The 24,420-nt window shown below is 40.9% G+C and overlaps 1 protein-coding gene across 1 annotated transcript; it reads right to left on the bottom strand.

The window, feature by feature from the left end:
* Positions 1-1,065: 1,065 nt before the first annotated feature.
* On the bottom strand, positions 1,066-22,596 carry dnaaf9 (dynein axonemal assembly factor 9). Its single transcript, XM_068579757.1, has 37 exons — positions 22,413-22,596; positions 21,401-21,480; positions 21,024-21,149; positions 20,811-20,935; positions 20,339-20,435; positions 20,101-20,207; positions 19,898-19,975; positions 19,474-19,575; positions 19,262-19,317; positions 19,008-19,143; positions 18,525-18,606; positions 18,197-18,233; positions 18,010-18,094; positions 17,840-17,916; positions 17,709-17,753; positions 17,488-17,533; positions 17,263-17,374; positions 16,919-16,989; positions 16,667-16,714; positions 16,476-16,566; positions 16,066-16,169; positions 15,739-15,882; positions 15,243-15,328; positions 14,790-14,891; positions 13,986-14,103; positions 13,741-13,829; positions 13,460-13,594; positions 12,910-13,035; positions 10,389-10,426; positions 9,725-9,860; positions 9,380-9,466; positions 8,583-8,689; positions 8,209-8,283; positions 7,198-7,385; positions 6,976-7,041; positions 6,134-6,227; positions 1,066-5,838 (listed from the first exon to the last, which is right to left on the bottom strand). Exons 1-37 carry the CDS (start codon positions 22,466-22,468, stop codon positions 5,732-5,734), a joined length of 3,459 nt encoding a protein of 1,152 aa, XP_068435858.1. The 5' UTR covers positions 22,469-22,596; the 3' UTR covers positions 1,066-5,731.
* Positions 22,597-24,420: the final 1,824 nt, after the last annotated feature.

Here is a 24,420-nt window from a genome sequence, read left to right as displayed (position 1 = left end):
GCCTAATTAATAATCAGTAACTTTTTGGGAAAATCCTCTTTTCATAGTTACCAGTTTATTAAAAACACACCTAGTTTATTAAACACACCTAGCTAAAACCAGGTTTATGTTTGGGGCCAATGGCGCCATCCTTTCCATCGTGCCAAAGCGCGCAACATATTAGCTTTTCAGCTTCACTTTAAAAGCCCGCTTAATAAAAGTGAACCAATCGAGCACACACTACCGTGCACTATTGTTGCAGTGACCTCGGGCCCACTCTGCAGGATTTGGCAGACGCCAGCGAGAGCGATGAGTGTTTACATGCGGCTGTCATAATAGCCCGTAAATAGCCGCAGTAAAAATACAACGGCGGAGCGGGGAGGAGAGAAAAAAAAAAAGGGCGGTTAATGGCCAGCGATATGGTAAGAGTGTGTCAAGCGTATCTGGGCGGGCGAGGGGACGAGGAGGGTGGGAGGTGGTCTTGCCTTGAGTCGCTGGGGAGAAACTGCCGGCACGGTGGTGGCAGCAGAGAGGCGAGGAAACGCTGATGTCAGAGGTGAGCCATGTGGAGGACTGTATCTGCCTGGCAACAATACGAGGACGCACACACACCATCTTCGTTTCTTTTAAACACACACACAAACCATCTTCCTTTCTTCTAAACACACTCACCCACCACCTTCCTTTCTTCAAAACACACACACACACCATGATCCTTTCTTTTAAACACAAAGACACACTCACACACAGTCTTGACATTCTTCACATTCTCTCAGCACTATTTCAGCTGCCATTTCTTCTTAACAAAGTGCATTAATAGCCACACAAACACGCACACACAGCAGTATTTCGGTTTAGTCTCCCTCTCCCCGTCTCAATAACAAAGAGCTCTCCCGCCTCAGTTGGTGCTGACAGGGTTCGGATGCACAGAGTGAGTCCATGTTGTCTCTTCTGTGCCGAGCGGGCCGCTGACATGTGAGAGTAGAGCGGTTCCCGAACAATCAGAGCACGGCAAGAGCATGAAGACCTTTTAAGGTGAAATCAAACTGTTGCCTTAATTAAGGGACAAAAGAACAAACACGGATCAACCATATAAATATTTAATGGGATAAGTGATGCAATAAAAACAACAGTTAGATTATAAAAAGCATCAGTCACAGGAAAAAAACAGAAGTTACAGTAGTTTTTGTGCAAATGCAATTCGGTTTTCGCACCTCAAAACTAAACATGGAAGTCCGTTTGGCACTTTTAAAGTGAGTTATTTTTTTGATTTACTTTGGACGGGCTGTAGATAGAGAAGAAATGCCCCCTGCCCCCCTTCCCCCCAATCTAATTCTGTCATCACAACATGAATCATTACTGTAACTTGACTCAGATTACGATAACTTAGCTCACCTCCATCTTCTTCTGCAACACACTGGCTTCTTTGGGGGCAAATGTGTTATCTCAGGGAAGGAAATAATAAGAACACCTGAGCAAATCCCTCTCTCCGCCCGTGAGGACTGTGGGGGTGAAGAGCCTGTGATTCCCTCTGAACCTCGATGGGACATAAAAGCCCAAACAATTAGTGTCAACAGTCCCCCGAGGGCCTGAGGAATGTTTTGGACGGTTCAAAAATTACATTTTCCAAGCCGCCTGCTCCAATAAGCACGAAAAAAAAAAACACCTTAGAAATATCCACTTCGTCAAGAAGTGAATACATTTCACACAGTTGGCCTTTTTGAACACCGGAGCCAATCTTCAAAACTAGAAAAGAACAAAAAAACATCCCCCTTCATATAAAACCAATTAACACCAAACTTTGTTTTTGTCCTATAACTTCAGCTACAAAATGGCTCGCCTCCACACAGGATGAAGACACCAGGTGCTCAGTCTGCCAGAGCGCTGCGTAGCGGTCACACTGAGAGGCTTGTGGAGGGCTCTTTGGGGCGCCCCCACATGTGCAATATGAGTGGGGGTCACCCAACAAACTCAATCCTCGTTTTGTTTTGTCCGCACTCTGATACAAAACGTCAAGATGTCTGTACCAACTGGGGCTGGGCATTAAAAAGAATATCTGTATTTCCCATTATTTAAGATACTGTTATTGATGTTAAGGGAAACATTGACAGTAATGCAGCTCGACGTTAAATAGTAGTAAGTATACACTTAAAGTACTGGTTTCAGTACTCTCTGTGGTACCCAGCCCGTGTTCCATCTTTTTTTTGGTTAGTTTGCAGGAATACCTGAATCGCCCGGAGCCCTCCAGCGGCCTCACCCTCGTGTGACATCGCCTACTTTACCCGCTGACTTAGTAAAAACACATTGCTTTAAAGAACGACTCTATGGATTCCTTTCACCAACACTTGCCTGACAACACCTCGTCCCCGTGTGACGGGGAGCGGGACGGAGCTCTGAATGCAGCTTTAATCTCTGCTTTTCTTAGCCGCAGCCAAGGCACTGCTGGATCGGAGAGACACGGCGTCTCACAACCGATCAGATTTTCTTTTGAGTTTGTTTTCTTTCCTAAAAAAGAAATTTCAAAAAGAAATTGCATCTGCTTTTTTTTTTTTTGCGAGATGAGACGTTTTGCTTGCATCTAGAATTCTCAATTCACAGTCTTATAAAAATACTATTTCTCGTGTCCGAGGTAATCCAAATTACTTAGCAGTTATGTAAAATAAACGTGATTATTTTCTCTTTGTTGTACCAGTCTGGTGAAAGGCAATTTTGTCAGAATATAAGCGCTTATCATATTCACGTGACATCTCAACACATGCAAAATAGTGTGGACGTACTTGTAGTAGTAGTCGTATACTGTATATATGTGTTAGTGGTCATTTTATTTAAATATCACAAACGTCTAACATAACCCTCAGCTCTTTAAGGACTCCTTTTTTATCTCTCGGCCAAATATAGTTTCCGCTTCCCTGCTTCTTCGACGCATGCGGCAGGCAGGTTTCAAAGTCGTGGAACCTTCCGTCTCCCAAACAAGCCTCGCAACAATTTCCCCGTCAATCAGGGGAACTCTCTGCAGTATTACGTAACGTCAGATCGGCAGCAACTGTTGCTCACAACAGAGTGCATCCTTGAAATGTTCAACAGAGCATCCAGTCATCATTTTGTCAACAAAGGATTAATGTTACATATTATCGTGCTCCAGTTTAAAAAAAAACAAAAAAAACAGCAAAACACTGTAATCCGTTTGCTGCATTACGTTGTCATCTCAATTTGCAACAAAACCCTTTATGGTGTTTTGCGAGCGACAAGCGCTCAAAGCCAGAATCCAGTGGACTGCAGAATGCAAGCTGTGAGAGACAGAGAATTTAGCAGTTTGTTTGCTCAGCGTTGTCCTTAAAGAGCTTTTTGGAGGGTACTGTAGATACAAGATATATATATATATATAAAAACACAAGGTACAATTGCACTTCTTTTATAGAGTAAAAGAGAAGGAGTGTAAGAGAGGAACGAGTAACTTTGGGTGAGCTCCTCTCCACAATAGCCCCTCATTTGCTGGCCGGAACATGCCGGGTTAATACGTGTTGGAGGCATACTTTACTGCTATGTGCTACTCTATGCATCGTATTATGCGTCTAAAAGATAGTGGCACATCTAGCATGAGACGGTATGGCTTGTTCGAATCAAAGCGGACTTCGCCAAGAGGACGGATGGGGCCAGCAGTGTCGGGCCGAGTTCAGGTTCAGGATCGTTTGAATCTGCACAGACGCTCACAAGTCGTCCGGGAGAGAAAGAACTTGCCTAACAATGTTATCACTCGGTCTTTTGCCTGCCAGCTGAAAGACTAAATCATTGGTTCTTCTTACTGGCTGTTGACAGCGCTGACAGGCAGACATGCAAAACACGACACAGCCAGCGCTGTGAACGGCAACGCTGAGGTCACCGCTGATCTAATAATATCCGAGATAAGAACCGAAAAGCAAGCGTTTCCCTCCACTGCTGAGGAATTAGATTATGCTCTTAACAGAAACACCCTTCCTCTCTTATCTGACGCGGTGAGAATCTCAGAGTAATCGCTGAATACAGGCCATTTTTTAAATGGTACAATGCCCAAAGGCCAATGCAATATATCGTACTGCTGTAGTAGCAGCAGCAGCATGTGCACATATTTTATGTGCACTAAAATCAATTCGGTCGAGACACACGAAATGTGTTGATTAGGCTTCATGCTACACTGCTGACCCCATAAGGAATGAAAGCCGTCAAAAGCTCCAGAGATTGGAGCAGGGTTCCTACACGCCTTGACTTCTAAACTCCACTTTTTTACCGTGCTTTTTACTTCGAAACGCCGATATCACAGAGTGGGTCTCAGGCGACCCAAATGTGCAGTTGCACAAACGACGATGACGCTGGTTTTGCCGGGAAAATTACCCACGGCTTACCAAACTAACTTGGAAACCTGTGTAGGAACCCTGATGAGAGGAAGACATGCATAGGACATTAGTGTCACACACAAACGCATAGATGACAATGCTGATACAAAGCCTTATAACCCGTCACGAAAGGCTCACCTCATGTTAACCCAAGCCTAACCAAGCATGCCCCAGATTACCTCATTTCCCCCCTTGTCCTATCCAAAAGCAGTGACCCCAAAAGATAAAAACTAAACATGGGAATGTTGACACTTGAACACACATAAACATTTTGACCAAAATGAAAAAATGAGTGATCCACACCCGGCTGCAGTGAGGCTTTGCTTAACTTTCTCCCTGGCGTCTCACCGTGAACAAGCAGCATTATAAAAAAACAATAAACAGAATCGAGTGCCTTAAGGTTGTGTTGGAAGTGTTGCCTCGGTGATTCAATGTGTACTTGACGGCCTCAGCTCTTTCTTAACGACGACGCTTTGCTGCATGGACGGCGGTCTGCTTTATTGCACTTTCATTAGATTCACTTTAGGAGTCTTAAAATAAAGCACAGGGATGGCGTTTAGCTATGTGATTAATGGCATCGTCCATCAGTTGTCTGCGGCCAGCGGCTGCCCAATGTTTACAGCTCCATGGCCAAGCGCTCCCTCTGCTGCAACGTGGCACGCAGACAAGATAACAGGTGGGCCGTGGATTGGGTGACAACAGAGGAGGAGCGATTCTTGAGAAACCCCACCGGGGAGCCCACCAGAATCACACGGCTATCCATGCCTATCCAGAAATAGAGGCATTAATTTGCCAACTGTGATAAACAGAAACGCGCGGGGCTGACGGGAGCATGCAGTCGGAAATTCCCTCCGATTGTGAAAGTCTCATCGCTTGCAAGGCTTAGTGGCGTAATCGCACTGGTTTAAAGATGGAGTCTTGTGTTGCGTTATGTTTCAGATTTGTCCGCAGTTGTGATCAACTGTGATCTCTTGGCAAGCGCGTCTTAATTTGGATTAACAGAGGTGACCACATTGATTTGTTGCATTCACTTGATAAATATGATGTCTAACTGCTAACTGTACAGTTAGTGGTGTTTCCGAAGGAAATAAGGCAAATCGCTTGCCGCGCCCACTGCTTATTGTATTTATGGCTGATGTCATTGTTTAAAAGCTCATCTGCCCTCAACCTTTTTAATGCCACCAAATTAGGAAACAAAGTGACGGAGTACGTAGATAATGAATTGGCTTCTAGCAGCAGCTTCATGTGGTGCGACCACACATTAACCATTCTGCCGGAGTGTTCAGTACATGAGCCCTGTGCCCTCCCAATCCCTCCCACAGTGGTTCCCTTAAGAGTTAAAATAAGACAGATGGAGGCAGTGGACATACAAGAAGATTCTATCACGGATCGAACAGGTCAGGCTGTCCCTGCAGCTCAAGCTGATGGTTGAATAGCTCGACCTCTTTGTTGACCCCGGCGAGGTACTCCTTAATGAAGTCTTCCATGTCTGCGGTAACAGCAATGTAAGGGAAACAGCAGCACAATCGCCACAGACAAACAGGACATGTAGGTCGGCAGCCTGCACTTGATTAAAGGTCACTGCTCTGTTTAAGTCGGCATTAAATATAGATAGAAACTTAAAACACATTCCTATGACTGATGAAACACAGAGGTTGATTTGTATTACTTAATATGGCTCACATAGACTGTATGCTGTACGGTTTTGTTTTTAACGTTTGGGATATGAACACATCTCGGGTAGAGGTTCTACAATAGACAGCGACCACCATGAAAAAGGATACAGGGATGGAAGTTCAGTTTTTCTCCAAAGATGTCAACGTATTGATGACCGTTGTAGAAATAGCCTTGTGGTAGCGGGTCCAGGTGCCTGGTCATCTGGACAAAAAACATAAAATATCAAGTAAAGTCAAGGCATTTTTGAGACTAAACAGCTGTGGGGACTCCCTAAAAAAGAACTGCCAACATTGGCTCAAGTGTTCAACTGCTCAACTTACTGTTCATAGAACTATATGTGTATATATATATATATATATATATATATATATATATATATATATATATATATATATATATATATATATATATATATATATATCCTCTGGTCTAAAAACAGCATGCACAAGCTTGTACAGTATATTAATGATTTTAAAATCTTGTACTTTTACTTGCTGTTGCATTTATTGACAATAAACCTAAAGGTAGCCTGTAAATAAATAGCTATGTTTTACACACATTGTCACAAATCACAGGTCTGCGTCTCACTGAAGCCGACCAAAATGTCTCAGATGCGTTTCATTCCACATATTTGCAAAAAGCAAAAGATGTTGAAAATATTTTAAAACCTGGAGGTAGTTAGTTGACATGAACTAGACGTCAACGAACCCTCAACTCAACTTTTGCTGCTTGCTGAATTTCTTACAGCCACCAAGCATGAAACTAGCAGCGAGCGAGGAAGTGCATATGTGCATTCCATGCATACTAGTAATTCAATATACTTAGAAACAAAGCAGGCGTGAGCTCATAAAAACATTGCTCCGAGTGGACAAAATTCCACAGAGAATTCTACCAGTGGTAATTATTAAATGACAATATACTCTATAAATTATTAATTTAAACCACTCACGTGTATGCTCTTGATTTCTTGTGGTGAGAGGCTGTTTTTAGTCTTCTTAGGTTTCTCTTTCTGCCTCTGTAAACACCAAACACAAATAACGGCCCTGTGATTACACAATTTATTTTCTCATACAGTTCTCAACTTTTGCGAATCAAAAAGAAAAAAAATCCATACACGAATTTCAGGATGTTTAATGCCATTCCAAAACGGCAATGCAGTTTAAATGCCTACCTCCTTGGCACACAGCCTGAGCCAGTCCTTTAGTGCATCCTCAGTGAGGCTGACGCCATCAAAGATCAGGACGCAGGACGTGTTGGTCTCTTCGGGACCTGAGCTCAGAGGGTCGGCGCTGTGGTCTGGGATCATGCGGAGGCTCCCGCTCAATGTGTTGTAGCTCACCTCCATCAGCTGGTTTGAGTCTGGAGGTTCCAGAGATGAAGAGGCACATACACTTCACACCTTGTGTAACACCTCCTACAGCAGCTTCATATGGTAACAGCATGCTGCTGGTGGGGCGTTAATGTTTTAACATCTATTCAGCCTCTCTGTTGCCAAAAATGACTCAAAACTCACGCCAGAAAAGAAAAGATAAAACAAGTCAAATACGTTCTCGCTCAATGTAAAATATGTACTGATTGTGCAACAGCTACATACAAAAAGTGAAATAAAGTAAAACAACTAAATATAAAGTGATGTTAAATGATACACTACCCTGAAGACAGGGACTGTTATACACACTTGACACCAAGGAAATGTGAGTATTAGGGTAGGGATGGTACAGCTTCCACATTCGTTCCGTACTACTGTATCTTCCCAGCTGTCAACAAATATCTGCACATTCTCTGCACGTCTCCTCCTCACAGGCACCTGCACTCTCTCCTCATGCAACAACTCAACACAGGTCCTCAGATGAGAAAAAGAGTGGGAAAACTATACGGAGGAAACCAAACCAATGAACTATGAGCTTAATACTAAACACCAAACAACAACCGAGCAATATTCCTACCGTCAGGAGCTTCTTGTCTGCCTTGAGGGCAACCTTTTCTCTAATAATTCCCAAAACTGGGAAATGCAAATGCAGGTCAAATATTTACTCAGGAAGAGAAGTCACATTTGTTTAGCAGTGCTCAACAAAAAGCTAATTCTCTGGAATTCAAAATTTGATCTGAAAATGTCAAAAGTCAGCAAAAGTGGCAAATAATTTTTGAAGGCAAACATAAAATGAAAATAAGTCATTCCTACCAGAAAATCTGACTTTCCCCCAGACATTGTACACGTTTCCTCGGAAGGTGCTTGGCCTTAATGATGACTTGAGTGCTACAGAAAAGTGATGAGATTTTCAGCAGTTAGAACTGTGTTGTTAAATATTAATTCAAACGATCAGTTTCCTTCCAAAGCAAAATTGGCAGCAAGCGCATCCTTTGGGAATACAGATTGTTTTGCAGCAAAAGCGCACAATTACTTTGAGACCTCAGTTGTCTCCATATTTGGAGAGAAAGGCGGCTTATGTAATCATCATCGAACCCTGCCAGCTCATATCTGGAACTTCTGTCACGTGTAAGAGTAAAGAAAAAAGAAAAAGAGGGGGTGGGGGCTAGAACTCCTCTCCGTCTCACCTTTACAGCGGGTGACAAATAGAGGCCTCTCTAGGGGGCGGTTGAAAGCCACACGCTGCTGGGTGAGGACCAGAGACCCACAACCGGAGATGAAGCGCCCTTTGCACCTGAAACACATTGCACATTACACAAATGGTGAGAAAATTAAGTAGAGAGCAAGCCAAATGTTTGTGTTACATTTTGTCTTTGGCTGGAAAGTTGTTTACTCTACCAGCTGCCCACATGAAAGAGGCCAGTGTTTGTGATACGCTGGTAAAACTGTAGAAGAGGACGAGGAATATGTAAATGTAGATACCCTCATCGGCAGGTAAAAGAAGATTCTCGCCTTAGTCAGAATGAGAAGTGTAGTAAGAACACACACAATAAATAAAGCTCAACGATGAGTGACTCCAAAGTGCCAGACTCTGGCCAGTTTTATCCAGTGTATGATCTGAGGGGAGGATTTAGCAGAGGTTCATATTAGGCTGACAACTGGGGCATGAGAGCTGAATGGACCTGGCCCTAAGGGAAGGAGACCCCCGTGTGTATATGGCAACTGCATGGCCAACAGCTTGTTACTGTGCTGCCACAAGGCTGCCTGGGATAGAACAGAAGATGCTTCGAGGGGCTTTACAGCAATCAGAGGACGATACCCTACCACTGCAGCCGAGTGGCAATTAACCTGCAGGTAGAGAGGCGAGGTTGGGCCGAGAAACGCCGAGGCGGGAATCAACGGCAATCTGTCGCTCAGTGTGTGGATGCGGGATGACACACGGGGATCACAACCAGTCAAGTGGCACATAAGGTGAGGGTCTTACCATCCAGGGTAGAGGACATAGCGGGCTCTGAGCATCTGTGGCTCACTGAAGCTGCTTTCAGAAAATATCAGATTCACATCTTCATTCCTAATTGATGAAAAAAACAAACACACATGACGAAATTACTTAACTTTGCAAATATATGCAAATAATTACAAAACTTCTGAAATAGATAACAGGCTTTTAATTCCAAAATGAATTACTCAAGTACAGAATGCATTGGGAACTGTTTTTGACACATTTCTGGTCTCACTGTGCACTGCTCCGACCCAACAGATTCAAATATAGACTAAAAGCAGTTAAATGACTGTTTGCGGCATTGATCACGATTCTGGGGGCGCCTACCTGGTGACAGCTCCTCTCTCTGCCAGTATGAAGGCAGCGGTGGGGTTGGCAGAGCGTACCAACTGCTGAACATGCTGCATGAGAGGGTGCTTCTGCTCTGCTGTCAGCCCGGTGAACACCACTGTACTCACAATACCTGACATACAATGAGGCGCAAAAAAGGGAATATGAATTTTAGGCAAAAGCTGGAAATACAAAGTCATGTATGTGTAGGCACCGCAAAAATACTATATTCCACACTATTTTTTTTTCTTGTGCTTTACTGCTGCCATTTTGTACCTGCAAGCTAGATTTTTAAGGAAATTGGCTTTTGGATTCCTTCAAAATAATAAGTAAGATAAAAAGATATAATAAATAATGATGTGACAGCCAACCTCTTCTTCAATATGTCACGTCAGAATATGAGATGGAGCTAAACTGTGAGCTTTCAAGCATTAAGTGATTTTTGGGACAACGGGTGCTGAGCCTATTATTGGTTGACTTTTTAGGTTTTCATATTCCAAGATCTGTAAAACTATTTAGAAAACTTTTGTGTTTAGTTTGACCTGGCGCTTTAGGTTTTGGATGCTATACATCTTCCAAAACAGCGTGACACAATAAACATCAAAATGATCATCCTTAATGTATTTTCTTGTTGGGAAACTTTGCAACAGATAGGACTTACCTTGGCTGCACTGCTCCAACAGTTTAGGAAATGCAAACCTGCAGAGAAAGAGACGAGAGACAGAAGAACTTAAGTTAAATACACAGTATACTAAGGTACAGCGGGAAAACTGACAGCCAAAATGCAGATTTAGTTTGACAGAGATGGCCACTGTGGATAGATTATGTTGGAAATAGATTTAGATTATGCTGCATGAGTCACGTGAGAGGTTGTAAAGAGATAAAGATGAGATAAAAAAAAAGTTTTCTTCAAGAATTCATGGAATCATGGGAGAAGCATTTCATATAAAAATTGTGATTAATGTATTTAATTACTAATCCTATGGTTTTGAACCCTTGTCTTGTTCCAAAATATCATCACTAATAATAACTATATATATGACGAATGATTTTTTTACCAAATTTGTGCAGCAATAAACAGGCCAATTCAGTATTATGGCTGTTGGCTAGCAGTACGGTTATTAATCGTGGAGCATTTATTAAAGGATGACATCATGACTGTGACTGGCAACTGACCAATCTAAAAGCTTTCTGTAATCTCATTTAATCTTAACATAATTCATCCTGAGTTTTCAGATCGATCAGTGTTATACAGCACTTTCTGAATAATCGTGACTCTGAGCCAAGTCCCCCTCCAGCCACCACAGACCCTCCCCTGCAGGCTGGGTGGATCAGCAATTTGAAAGGCATTCATCTTTCCTGTCCTGATGTAATGAACTGTCTACATTCATCACAAAGATTGGATCATGACGGACTGATGAGCTTCACTGAGGAGGGGGTGTTGGTCACACATGTGGACCTGGGGGATTAGAGGGGCTATGCTGCAGGGGGTTGACAGGCAGGTCAGGCCTAAACTGGGCTAACCACTCCCAATTAGCACCATAGTGGGTCTACAGATTTCCACACAATCCATGGCAATGAGCAGTCACGGGAGGGGCTTGTTGAAGATGCCTCTCATGGAAAAGTCAATGCTAATCACATTGCTAACTAAACCTTTTATAACACATTTTTCCACTGCAGAGCCAAGTGGGACTTTTTTTTCCAGAGTTCGACTGGTTGATCATCTTGATATATTCACGGCACAGGATACAAAACATGTTTAAGATTATTAAGTATTATTAAAGCTCAGCTAGCTAAACATCTCAAATAACTGTGGAAGTTCTCCAGGGGGATTGTTTGAATTAATGTGCAGAATCTAATTAGTATATTTGCTATAAGACCCACAAGCTTTTTAAAAAAATGTCTGGTAAAGAAGACGGTCAACGTAGTTTTCCGAGCGTGTTGGAAAAAGTAGACCCTCTAGATTGACTTCATCTGTATGTACTGGCCAACGCAGCTCGGCTGTGCAGTGGAAAACAGCCTATTACCCGGAGTGGTATGTCATATTGTGTGGAGCAGCTCAGTCAATCTTCGACAGTGAGAAGCTCTGTAAGCTACATCTAAAGCCTGTAACAAAAGGAGAGTGAGATTAAATGTAGGACTGATCCTCTCTGTAAAAAGGGACCCAGCCTTGAGTTTTAATAGCTAAAAGGGTCATGTAACCTCGTCCTGGAAACCTCCAACATCCGGCCCTGTCTGTCATCGTCTAGGTCCGTCTGTCCATACGTTACTCAGAAACATAGCTGAATGGAACCCTCAAATTGAATCTAAGGCTTTATAACAAGTGTGTTTTAGCATATTTGCTAAATAGGCAAAGAAAAGAGACCAAATACATATTTATTGCTAACTGCAAGCGGAAAAAAATAAAAATAGAGAACGGTAACTATGCAAGGAACAATTGGAAGCATTTCTTGGTGGAAAACGTATGTTTCTTAAAAAAATGCTAAGCATACGAAGAGATAGCAGAGTAGCGGACTGCGTTGCAGGAGTTATTTACGGAGTTATTTGTTGTGAAACTGGGTCACCAAATCCATTGCTGTGAATTCTGTTTGGCTGCAACTGCCGTCCTCAGCGAATGAGCAAGTCTCAAGCTTTTGAGAGCAATGTTCAAAGTCTACAGGGGGTGAGCGTTAACTGCTCATTGTATGGATTCATGGTGATGTTTTCTTAAGGAATCTGCTCATACAAATGTGCTGCAATACATACAGCTGCGTCTTTGATGCCGTTTACTGTGAAGCCGCTGAAGGACTGTGACATGTACTGAAGTGCTGGGTTTGAATTGAGTGCAACTGAGTCATTAACTTGTTTTTTTGGAACAGAATGTAATTAAATTACTCCTTCATTAATTAGGTCTTACTGACGTTCAATATATTAAAAATATATTTTTTCATATCACACACAGCAAACCTAGCAATTCCAGAACTTTTTTCTTCTGCATGTTTGGTCTTATTGTAATCCATCACGTTTTACTTTTTTTTCATTTCTGGTTCCAGTTCATTTGGAAATCTAATCAGTCAGGAATTTTGTCTACTTTAGTTAGAAATTACACAATTTTCATTATGGCAGTCAAAACTCGTTTTGTTTTCCGCCCCTTTAAACAGTCGCAGTGTTGAGACCGAATCTGCTGGGGAAAGAAATGTCACCTGTGCTCCACGCAGGAAGCCAGGGGGTCCACACAAGCGGTGACAGCGCCGATTGTGAAACACGCTTGGACAACTGGGTCAGGGTGGGAAAGCACAGCCTGGACCACATCCAGAACATCTGTGTATCTGTCCAAGTAGAAATATTTACGAGTGAACGAGTCATCACACAGACAATGAACAGCAAATAAATTCAGATACTTTTCTTTTACAATTCAGTTTCAATAATTGTCTTTTACAATTCAGTTTCAATACTTTTCTTTTTGCAATTTCTTCAAGTGCCGTCTAGTATTGTTAGGTTGAATACCCCAAAATACTCTCAGCACTAACAGAGGTCGCAGCTTTTCCTGCCAAGATGTGGGAGAAGGTGAAGCTCAGTAACAACTACTAGAAAGCTCAGAAGGATAGTGATATAAGATCTGTTTCACGTTGGATTGCATTGTTAGTAAATGTCGGATAACATTATTTTCAAATTTTAGTATTTTAAGAATATGAATGGTTCCCTTTAGCTCAGCTCAGCTCCACTGAAGTTTTCTATTCTCAGCTTTCTTACCCAGGTGAGAGCACTAACAGACGGGGTTTGCCTCCAAGGCCTCTCTGGCTCTCCAGGAAGCTGGACAAATACTGCTGCAGGTGAGAGGCTGAGAAGCCCTCAGAGCTGTCAGGACCAGGCTCGTACACAACCCACCTGCAGTACGGATGAAAGGAAAATCTAAATGTAACGTTTGTGTTACCAATAGCTACAACATACAGTATATAAGAATATAAATAATAACAATGTTACAAAAACAAAATGCATACTGAAGGAACCTTGTTGGATGGAACCGCGCTTACCTTCCATGTTCCTTGTTTAACTGAACCAGGAAATTGCAGAGTCTTTTCTTATGGCTTCCGGGTAATCCAGTGATGATGGTTATGACAACCTTTGCACACATAAAAAAGACCATGTGAGATTAAAACTGGCTCAGCCAAATTAGGACTGACAGGACAAAGCATTCTTCAAAGGAACATAGGTGTTTTTTTCTTGTCGACATTTTTCAAATAAGGAAGAGCCGCTGCACCTCAGTCAATGTGCTCACCTTGTCTCCCCGACTGTTGACTGGATCACTCAGCTCTGCAGAGGGGAAGAGCACCCCCAGGTGGTCATACAGAATGGGCTCCTGACCGATACTACTCAAGGCAAAATGCTGAAGAAACCTGCCGTGGACCAGAATACAAGGATCAGTAAACAGACATGGGTCAGAACTGACTGGCAGGATGAGAGGCAACAAGTACTTTGGGAAGTGGACATGGAAGAAAAAGGACAAAAGGGCATACTACAGTTTCACAGCTAGAGACTTTTCTTCCAACGCGTTCCATTTGTTACAGTTTCTGCAGTAACATTTACATAAAAGCACAAACTCTTTTTTCGTGAATAATCTTCGCTGTAACGGAGTGCTTAGAAATGAGACCTAGAATGCAACATTTCACTAGGGAGCAACACATTTTTAGATGCACCGTACGGCATGTTAATTTTGGATGCAAATGCTTAAAAGTTGGATGTCCAAATATACGAGGGGACAGATTTGGGAAGGGCGAAAGAGAAGTTGATTGCATGTGGTCGTCTTTGTTGCAGCTACGATGGCAAGAAAGAAAATGCGTGTGCATTGATTATTCTCGGCCAGATACGGAAGAGTCATTATCTTATATACTTTCGCTCAGCGGAAAAGACCATTCAAGTGTGGATGGTCTCCAAAGATGAAAACACTGTATCCAGAAACACAAGCTTAACGTGCTATTTTCGGAAGACATACCCGTGATTGAGCAATATCTAGTATCAGGTTTCATTACTTGTTTGGTCCAACTGTGAAGCGCTCTACTGACTGACTCAAGTGTGTACTAACATTTCCTGCTCTGGCAGCTGGGAGTATGAAGTCTTCAGGCTGCCCCTGCGTTTGGCCACCGGTGGCTCCTGACTGTCATGCAGCTTCTGCAGTCTGATGTGCCTGAGAGAAATGAACAAGTAATTACAATTTCTCTGTCGTGATTTCATGGACAGAGTTAACCTTGAATAATGACTATAGATAGACGGATTTGCCATTTTAAAGAATCATAAAGTTTGTTAACAATGGGACTATCAAAATCTTGTGACATGAAGAGAAAAGGGCTCAGTGAAACATACTTAAATATGTTGGTCTCTGAAAAATAAACTCTGTATATTTGGTTTAACTGACCTCATTGGATAAGATCAAAAACTAAAACTAAACTTGTGATATTTTAAGGCCAAACAATGGAATGTGCAATGGAATGATACAGACAACTAATCTTAAGTTGAAATGGGGATGAAATTATGTTACATGTTTTTCTGCTTCCAGGTCAGGTGCTTTTGGTCCACCATTTGCAGATTAAGTCCAGATTCCGATTTTTGCCACACTGACAAAACCTGAAACCAAGAGATTAAGGTTGAGACAGCTGCAGCTCTATCTTTAATGAGCATAAAATGATGAAGAAGATGGCGTGACAATATATATGATAGACGATTTGATAAAATGGGATAAACACAAGTTTATGTTTTTACCATGTCATTTTGAACGTATGATTTGGTGGCATCTAGGGGTGAGGCTGCATATTACAACCTATTGAAAATTCTCCTGTGGGGCAAATGTGTACGGAGTGTATCGAAAACGCAAAAGGCCCTATACAGAGCTAATATTTTGTTTGTCTGTTCTGGGGTACTCTACATAAATGGCAGCCGGCTCCTTTCGAAAAATATTACACAGGCATGATGGGAGACTGAATCGTGTGTATGTTAAATCTTAAACCCTGTCAGAGGTCACTGGCTTCAGGTTTTACCTTGGAATAGAAAGCCCTGTGGCTCTTAGACCTAGGCTGAAGAGCAAACACCAGACAATGGTCGGCGCTGTGGAGAGGGAACGGAAGGTGGGGGAGCAGGCTGCTGTCATACTCCACAAAGAGAGATGCCACAGCGGTGGAGTCCTGGTATTAAGACAACACATAAATTATACACAGGGTGGAAACAGAAATTCAACTGCATATGTATTTATGTTATTGTGTTTTATCCCAGTAAAGAACTGTCTTTTAAATCATTAATGTACTATGTAACAACAAAACAGAACTCATATATGGGATCATACATGTGTCATAACAAGTGAATATTACCGGATCATAGAACTTGATAGTGTTGATGTGATCCTTGGACAGTGCAATGCTCCCATATTGAGAATGGATGAACAAGAGCCCCTCAGAGAGGAAGAGGATTTTTCCTATGAATGACATTTGAATAAATTAAAAAGATCAGGCAGGATCACAACTCTTTGTCAAATAACAAGGTAAGAATAAGTAAAAACAATACATCTCATACATGTATTGTCAAATTTAAATGATTAAAAGCCTATTTTGTTAATTCACAGAATTTCATTTTTGTTTCTAATGTGACTGTCGGGTTGACTTTGACAATTGATTCCAGGCTAAGTCAGTAATCTATGAATCAAAGGTTATACAGCAGCATTGTTACCGTATTTAAATATAAACTACATGTTAGAAATGTCAATATTACTGGAGTGTCTCACCTTCTTCAGGTGTGGAGAGCTGGCTGCTTGAGAACACATATGCAGCATCTGCTACAGTCAGAGCAGTCCCCAGGCAACTACCTTCCTCTTTCTGTTGGAGACACATACTGTCAGTGATGAGGTCACATGTTTACACATACATTAACTCGTATACATACATTGCAGTGAACACCTGATGCTTCTGAACCTACCTTAGCAAGATGTTGGGCTTGCTCAGATTGCTTGACATCAGATTCCATCTGAAAACAATATAACCATAAGACTTCTGACAAACAATGCTTATCCTTAAACGAAGGCTGAGACAACAGGTTTTCTGGAGAGCAGGAGACTGAGATGTGTGATTTTGTAAAATTTGAACTCTAAAAATAAAAACTTAGACTTAGTAACTCAGTCTGTATCCAAACATTAATCCGAACTTTCCCGATTTTCAGCCCCACACGTACCAGCCAGCAGGCGTATCGAGGAACTGTTGTAGTCAGGATGGTGTAGCAGCTGTCTGAGGACACAGTGCCATCTGCAGGAGAGGAAACAGACTTGTTTAAAATGAAGCACAAACAACAAACTCAAAGAATAACAAACAAGGAAGATTATTCACAAATATGAATCTCAGAGCAAAACAAATAAAAAGATAGCTTTTTTTATTCTCATACTCTGTTGATCAAAAATACTTTTCCCTTTTTCTTTTCACAGTGACCTAATTTGTCGTATTTATTACAGTGTGTAACTCAAATGTCCTTTGTGGAATAACTCAGCAATCCATTCAGATTAGATGTAATCAGTATTGTACCTTTCTGTTGAATGTTGATGCTGGATTCCAAAAAGGATTCAGAGAAGACCACAGAGCCCAGGTTGCCCCCATCCCACTGCAGATCTGGAATGTCATGGACAGTCATAGAGGCCTTGAAACAAAAGTAAAATGTGTTAGATGAAGAAAAGAAAAAGCTTTTAAAAGGAAAATTATACACCAAAGTAATTTTTTCAAGCAACAAATGTATTTGCCTCTCTAACTTACTGTTTTTACTATGTAACGGCTGTCTTTATCAGTCAGAGGAATGATCCTGGAAACAAAAATAAAACAAATTCTGAAATTCTGAATTTACACATTTACTAAAGGGTTTTTAAGAAAGCATCAATGTTTTTTCTGAAGACTAATAAATGTTTTCAGGAGTTGCATCATAAAAAGCAAATGCTTGCAAATGACCAGTAGTCAAAAAATGACTGGTTAACACCCACCTTCCTTGCATATTCACTGCTTGTATGCTGAATTCACATTTCGACCTGAACAACGACAGAACCAATTAATACAAATAAATTACATTTCCGCTTGGCTAAAAGTCTCACAGAAAGGGTAAATCAATCTGTACCTGAGAGAACTCCTGTAGTGACTTAAATTCATTGAATCCAAAGCCACTAGAAAGGTGTTCTCTGCTACATCCTTGGCCTGGGGAAATAAACATGCCTTCATTAGAAACTGTACATGTTACAGTACATTCTGGAGGACACATGTTAAAATAGTTTCTCTTGGCTTTCTTACCTTTGTAGCGCTGGAGGTAAAGGAGTAGCATTTGATTCCCGACAGAACTGCTTGAACAGCCGCTGAATAGATCTGTGATAAAAGTCTGGAGAAAAAAAAACACGTTCTGTAACATTGAACAATACGCAACCAATAGCTTACAGGGGAAATAATGTTGATCATGAGATCCAAAAACTAAATCACTTACAAAACTTCCGTTTTCTTTTGCTCTGTATTTTGATTTCCTGCGGATGAAACAAACAAATGATATACTAACTGATAGAAATAAGGGCATCTCATATTGCAGTTAACCTCATGCAAGCCAAGCTTCTGGACCCTCCATTCAACTCAACATACAGCAACATTTCACACTCGCAAATCTGAGGGTTAGTCGGTGCTTCTTCAACCCCTGTGTAAATAAACTATGCTCTGCAGCAGGATTACCTCTGAAATGTGATGCAAAAGACAATAATGTAAAACAACTAAAAATGTTTTAACTAATATGAACTAGGCAAAGTCACACAGTGAAACCTCACCAAGAAATGGAGAGTGGGTGGTCCCAAAGAAATAGGTCCGAGAGCAGACTAGGGGTCCTTTAGGAGCCACACACTGCAGAATCTAATGAACAAAAATTACAATCATAGCATGTTCCCAATTCACAAATGACATAGACAAAAGTGCTGCACATATACCTAAATATTATATTTACAAGAGACACATTGGTCACATGTTTCCTGACAAGAGATGTTACCAAAATCAATACACCAGGTGGTGCTGCAGGCCACTTATCCTCTTTTACGCTGAAGGTTTAATATACAATATTCAGAGGATAAGTGAAGCAACAAACAACTATTTTCTATGTAAAACGTTTTGTGGAGTAATTAATGAGTTCCCACCGTTACTCTACTAACCACAGAGTTTAGCATATGCTAAGCTCATAACAGATATCCTGTCATAATGCAGGTGGTTTACAAAGTTAGCTGGTTCACATCATGCTGTTTCCTATTGCAGGTTCTCACCATGTGTCTGGCTGCAGACCCCTCAGCTCCTGTGTTGCGAACCTGATGACTCTCTGAGGCAAAGTTGAACGAATAACCCTCCAAATCGTCAGAGGAGGAATGCTTTCCAAACAACACGAAGGGCTGCTGACTTTTACTGAAATAACAAACATTTCATAAAGCGACTGTAATTTTTTTTCTTCGAGAAATCACAAGATTAAATAACTATTGAATATATTTTTTTAGAGCGTGCCATTGTTGAATGAAAAGTTTACCTTTTATCAGTGATGTTGCTTGAGATCAGTCCATGAGAGTAATAAGTACGAAATGCCTGTGGATTGATGAGAATACTCTTTATGAAGACACAAGTACACTTAGCTGACTACTAGACAGACATTGCAAAAAAAATAAATGCAAAGTGTATTTTCAAACAGCATTATTCAGACATTGACTTAATCTCCAGTCCCATAAATGGTAATAAACGTACCTCTCCTGCGTGAGCTTCAGATAGCTCCAAGATCGACAGATGGTTTTCCAGGTCCATGCTGGAGAAAAAGCCACTCCACTGCTTCTCAAAGTTCACCAAGTCCTAAGATTACAGCAAACAACACCAGGGTTTGAGTACATACAGTATTGTGCTGAATGGTCATGTTCACAACTTCACATACTAAATATGACTATAAAGAAAATATATATGTCACTTATGACTAATTAAAACTTAATTTTCAAAATCAATTAAATAATACTTCAACTAACAGACTGATTAATAAGCTATAAAAAAAATCAGAATTAACTTTTTTTTTTTTTTATAACTGCTGGTTAAAAACAAATTACAATCATTCCAAATAGATTTCTGGATATGAACATGCAACAAAACACTACGGCAAATTGAAAAAGAAGCTCGATATTACCTCTGTGAGGAGATTATCCAGGGACACTGGATCGAGTCGGTTGTAAACCTGCCACAGATTCTCACTCATGTCCATTAGCTGGAAAAGAAGGAATATATTCAACAAGTTTAAACAAGAAGTGTAGGAACACAGGTCCAATGTTGTGCTACAAACATGTTTTAACATTAAATATCTTTCAATTTTGCTAAACACTTTGAAGGTACCTTGTATTTCATGGTAAAAAAGCTCCCTCTACCAATGCCTTCCAGGGCAAATGCTTGAATCAGGGGCCACTTTTCCACCATAAACATGTCAAACCTCTGGATGTGTCCTAAATGGAAAAAAAGAGCAAACATTTACCTGTGATGTTGGTGAAATGAGATTTTAAAAATGAATATATTTCACTATCTCTGTCACACTTGTAATGAATTAATGTGTAGATTTAAACGTGATGATATGTACCCTGGGAGCTGTGAGGTACTCCAATACGATAGCAGTCCTGCACCATTGTGACAAAACTGGAGATTTTGAATTCTTCTGCTGCTTCTTCATCTTCATACTGTAAGTGGAAGTAGGAAAATTACAAAAGGCTAATTCACGAACACTGCTACAAAGGGTCATATTTACAATTTTCCTCAACGGCAATTATTACCTTAAGGTAATGAGAGACCTGCGCACACATTACAGGTGCATTGGTAAAAACTAGAACACACTGTGTCATTAATGAAAGTAAATATGATGCTTTCACTGTGCAGCCTGTGTAGACAAGGTGGAACATTTAAGCTGACAGAAAAGATGAATTGTAATCTGCAAGGGTTAACACTTTAGCCAGATAAATACATCCACATGCCAAAATATTCTTGATAAAGTTCCTACTCCTAACAAAAGCATACAAGAAATGCAATCAACAAGACAGTTAAGACTGAAGCATAACCTCCGTCTCTGTCATGCAGTAGAGATGCAGGTTCCTCCAGTGGGACACGTAGGGCAACAGGTAACTGTAGTTCATTGGGTTGCAGTACAGATTAACACAGTCTGCCTTGATCAACAGGATTACATCTAGAAGGCAGACAAGCAATGTGTCAGAATGGATACGAACTAAAGTGAGCTCATAAATAAAATTAAAATGTAGTGAGCAACAACTCACCATCCAGCATTTCATCAGGAAACTCATCAAGGTCAGGGTTAAGATTCAGTGCATTTCTTCCATATAGTCCATAGAACAGGTATTTCGCCAGCTCAGTGCACCCCTCATTGTATCTGCTGTCAATTCCTGAAATACACACACACACACACACACACACACACAGACACACACACACACACACACACACACAGACACACAAAATAAACCATGTTTGTCTTCTTTCATTGGCTGTTTATAGAATGATCATATTAATTGTTTTATTGACCATCAGTTCAGGAAAATGTTTTTCCTTCAGCCTTAGCAGTTGGAGGTGCAGGTAATTAGTCCAGATAAAAATAAATACAAGTTAAAGATAAAAAGTTTGCAACTTGACATACCAAGAGAGCATAAGATGCCATCAGGAGTTGAAATGCCTCCCTCACAGAGCAGAGACTGAACCTGACGTAGGCGACAGCAACTGGAAAATGTCATGAAAAAACAACTATTAATTTTATTTGAACCTTGGAAACAGCAGTGTGATATAAATCTCATCATACTGTCATCTCATAGTTTGATAACAAACCACCTCAGAAATAGCGAGAAGTTGACCTTGTTTTTGTATTTGTCTCAATATATTCTATTATCTCAATGGTCATTCTCAATTCTGAGATCACGTTGTTTTTTTTTTTTTAAATCAATCATAAAGGCTTGCTTAGTGATTGGCCCTATATATAAGAGGTCACTTTAGAAAAAACACAAGGGCCAAATCAAAAACAATTGAGATTTTTATGGACTCAGTGAGCGACTCAAGATGCCTTGGGCTCTACTGAACGTCGTTTTAATGAACACCTTTCGATGGGGAGCATCTTTCTGATATCAATCATGTTTCATATGGCATTTTCTTGTATTATTTATTCTTTGTGACGTGTTTGTGTCAAAATGTGTCTGTTGTGGTCTGTATGAGTTGTTGGTGGCAAATGAGTTTCCCCACAGGGTCATAATAACATGTTATAATCTCGCTAATTTAATCTAAAAAATATATATATTTATAAAATATAATGACGTATACAATTGTACGATCATGATAATCTTCCTTCAGATTTATATCTTTCGGTTTTATATTATATTATAATACTTGACTGACGTGCGGGGAATTTCTAGGAACGGGTTTTATGGCCCGGCTAGCTAAATTAATGTATGTAACGTTAGCATTGTTAAACAGCCAATGAGCAATTACTCACAGTGTAACCTTTATTGCTAACGTTAGCCGTTACTGTTAACCGGTAACGTTACCTGTGATGTTAAAAAGACGACGAATAACGGACAGCGTCTCGCGCTAACGTTAGCCAGGTTAGCTTAACAGCTTTTACCGAGGCGTTTTCTACCAGCACAACTCGATAGTAACGTTACCTGACAGCTGGGCTAATTCCCGATAGTTTCCCATTAACTCTCCTTATACCGGCCATGGTGAGTTTCGTCCCCGGTTCACACAATTTGTGTTTTATGTCGAACGACGTTATGAATTTTCAGGTCGACTAACTACATCTTCTTCATCACCCTGGAGAATGTCTACACAAGATAGCATAGCAACGGAGCAAACCACTTGATGTTTAGGGTCGTCCAGAATATTATGGCAACAGTTAGGGTGAGGAAGAGACAAAATATATCACACATTATTAGAATTTCCAAAACATTTATGTAGAAAAGCACCATGTGTTATTTTCGCCGAATTAAGCGGTTACAAAAAGAGCAATGTATCCGAATTAACCAAACGGTCCCCCCCGCATTTTACGCTGTAGTACTGCCTTGTTTTGGGCCGTTTTGACAGCAGCAGGCACAAGCGCGCAACAGTACGGGAGGTGGTGCAATCCCTCCTCATAGTAATCTCAGTTGTTGTGTGTATGGAGGGGAACCCCTTCTTATACTGCAGCTACGTCCATGCTAATCTGCCAATGCTCTAAATGATAATTTCATGGTTTAGTTGTTGCTTTATCATCACAAGTGATACGTTGTGTTGGTGTGTTTTTTTTTTTTTTATCACAAGTGATACGATGATTAAGAAATCCTTTTAGGAGGTAATTCAACCAGAAGAAAATATGATTATGCATTATCTTCAGCTAATATATTTCTAGTTTTAAACATATATCCTGGTCTCTGGTGTTAATCATTTTGTTCACAAGGATGTTTTCTCTAATTTGTATCTTACATGTCATAGCACTAATGTACTACTTCTGTTTTATCTGCAGTGAGGCTGATTCAGCAATAATGGTGACAAGAAACAATCACAGGATGCCTGTCAGACTGGCTTTATTGTGCAGGACAGGGCGGCCTTGGAAATGCTGGCATCCTTAAAATGGACTTGCATTGATATAGCGCCTTTAGTAACTCTGCCACATGCCAACATTTACCCCATTCATACACTGATGGCAGTGGCTACCGTACAAAATGGCATACTGCTTGAAGATATAATCTAATGCCTGTTTGTGCACATATGGGGACTCACCTAATGTATTTCAGAATACAAGGCTGGTCCCTAAAAGGTAAACCACAAAATGTAAATGTGCTTTTTGGTAAAGTGAGAGTGTAGACTTTGTGTTTGGCCGAACAACTTTGTGTGTGTGTGTGTGTGTGTGTGTGTGTGTGAGTGTGTGTGCGTGTGCTTGTGTGCATGTGTGTGTGTGTGTGTGTGTGTGTGTTTCCTAAATATTATCAGTGCACAGAGGTTTTAGTAAGAAGTACTGGTTCCTTTTTGTGAGTAAAGCAAAGCTGGTGCGCAGAATTCTTTTGAAGAACTCAAGCATGATGTTATGAAGCATACGAGAGACAAGTGGCTTTTTCATTCCAGGTTGTGCTGTGGAATGCACTTCCTTGACACCAAAACTGCGGGTCACACGTGAAAAGTTGTAACCAGGAAGCATCTTATTTTTGTTGCCCTCATAATGCTCATCTCAGAGCCAGAGAATCCAGTTTCAAGTGTTATCTTGAGCTGACAAGGAGCTGAAAGAAGACCTGTAAGAGTGCCTGCAAAAGACATGTCGCACAGTAAGTAGTTCTACCCTCCATATTCCAACACCTTCAATGCTAATTTCACTTGCAATACAAGGGCAATGTTAGCAATTGCAAGGCCCAAAAACAGCAGATGGATTTGAGTATTGCCCTGTATTGCAAAACAAATTACTTTTATATATATGTATATAAAGAAAAAAGATTACAAGTCATACTGTGTTGTTTTGCAGACAGCAAAACTAACATGAGGCAGATGATGGTGGTCATGTCTACCATGGAGCAATGGTCCTCTTTCAAGTCTCTGCAGCAGAACGTATCAGGGGATGAGCTCAGGTTGACCTTTAACTCTCTGGGACAAAATCAAGTCTGTGACTTGACGGTGGATGGTCGCTCGGTCAGCTTGCTCTATGCA

This window comes from Clinocottus analis, unplaced genomic scaffold, assembly GCF_023055335.1.
Source record: "Clinocottus analis isolate CAN_PGR_092001 unplaced genomic scaffold, fCliAna1.0.p SCAF_17, whole genome shotgun sequence".
NCBI lineage: Eukaryota > Metazoa > Chordata > Actinopteri > Perciformes > Cottidae > Clinocottus > Clinocottus analis.
Note: the sequence above shows the minus strand (reverse complement) of the source record. Positions and strands in the feature narration are given on the sequence as shown.

What these genes read in the sequence shown, in the direction of transcription:
- dnaaf9 (XM_068579757.1), bottom strand. Translation starts at nt 22,468, where the DNA reads ATGGCCGGTATAAGGAGAGTTAATGGGAAACTATCGGGAATTAGCCCA. An exon ending in TTACCTCCAGCGCTACAAAG is followed by an intron (nt 17,917 to 18,009) that starts GTAAGAAAGCCA and finishes TTATTTCCCCAG; the next exon opens with GCCAAGGATGTAGCAGAGAA. An exon ending in GAGAGAGGAGCTGTCACCAG is followed by an intron (nt 9,467 to 9,724) that starts GTAGGCGCCCCC and finishes TTCATCAATTAG; the next exon opens with GAATGAAGATGTGAATCTGA.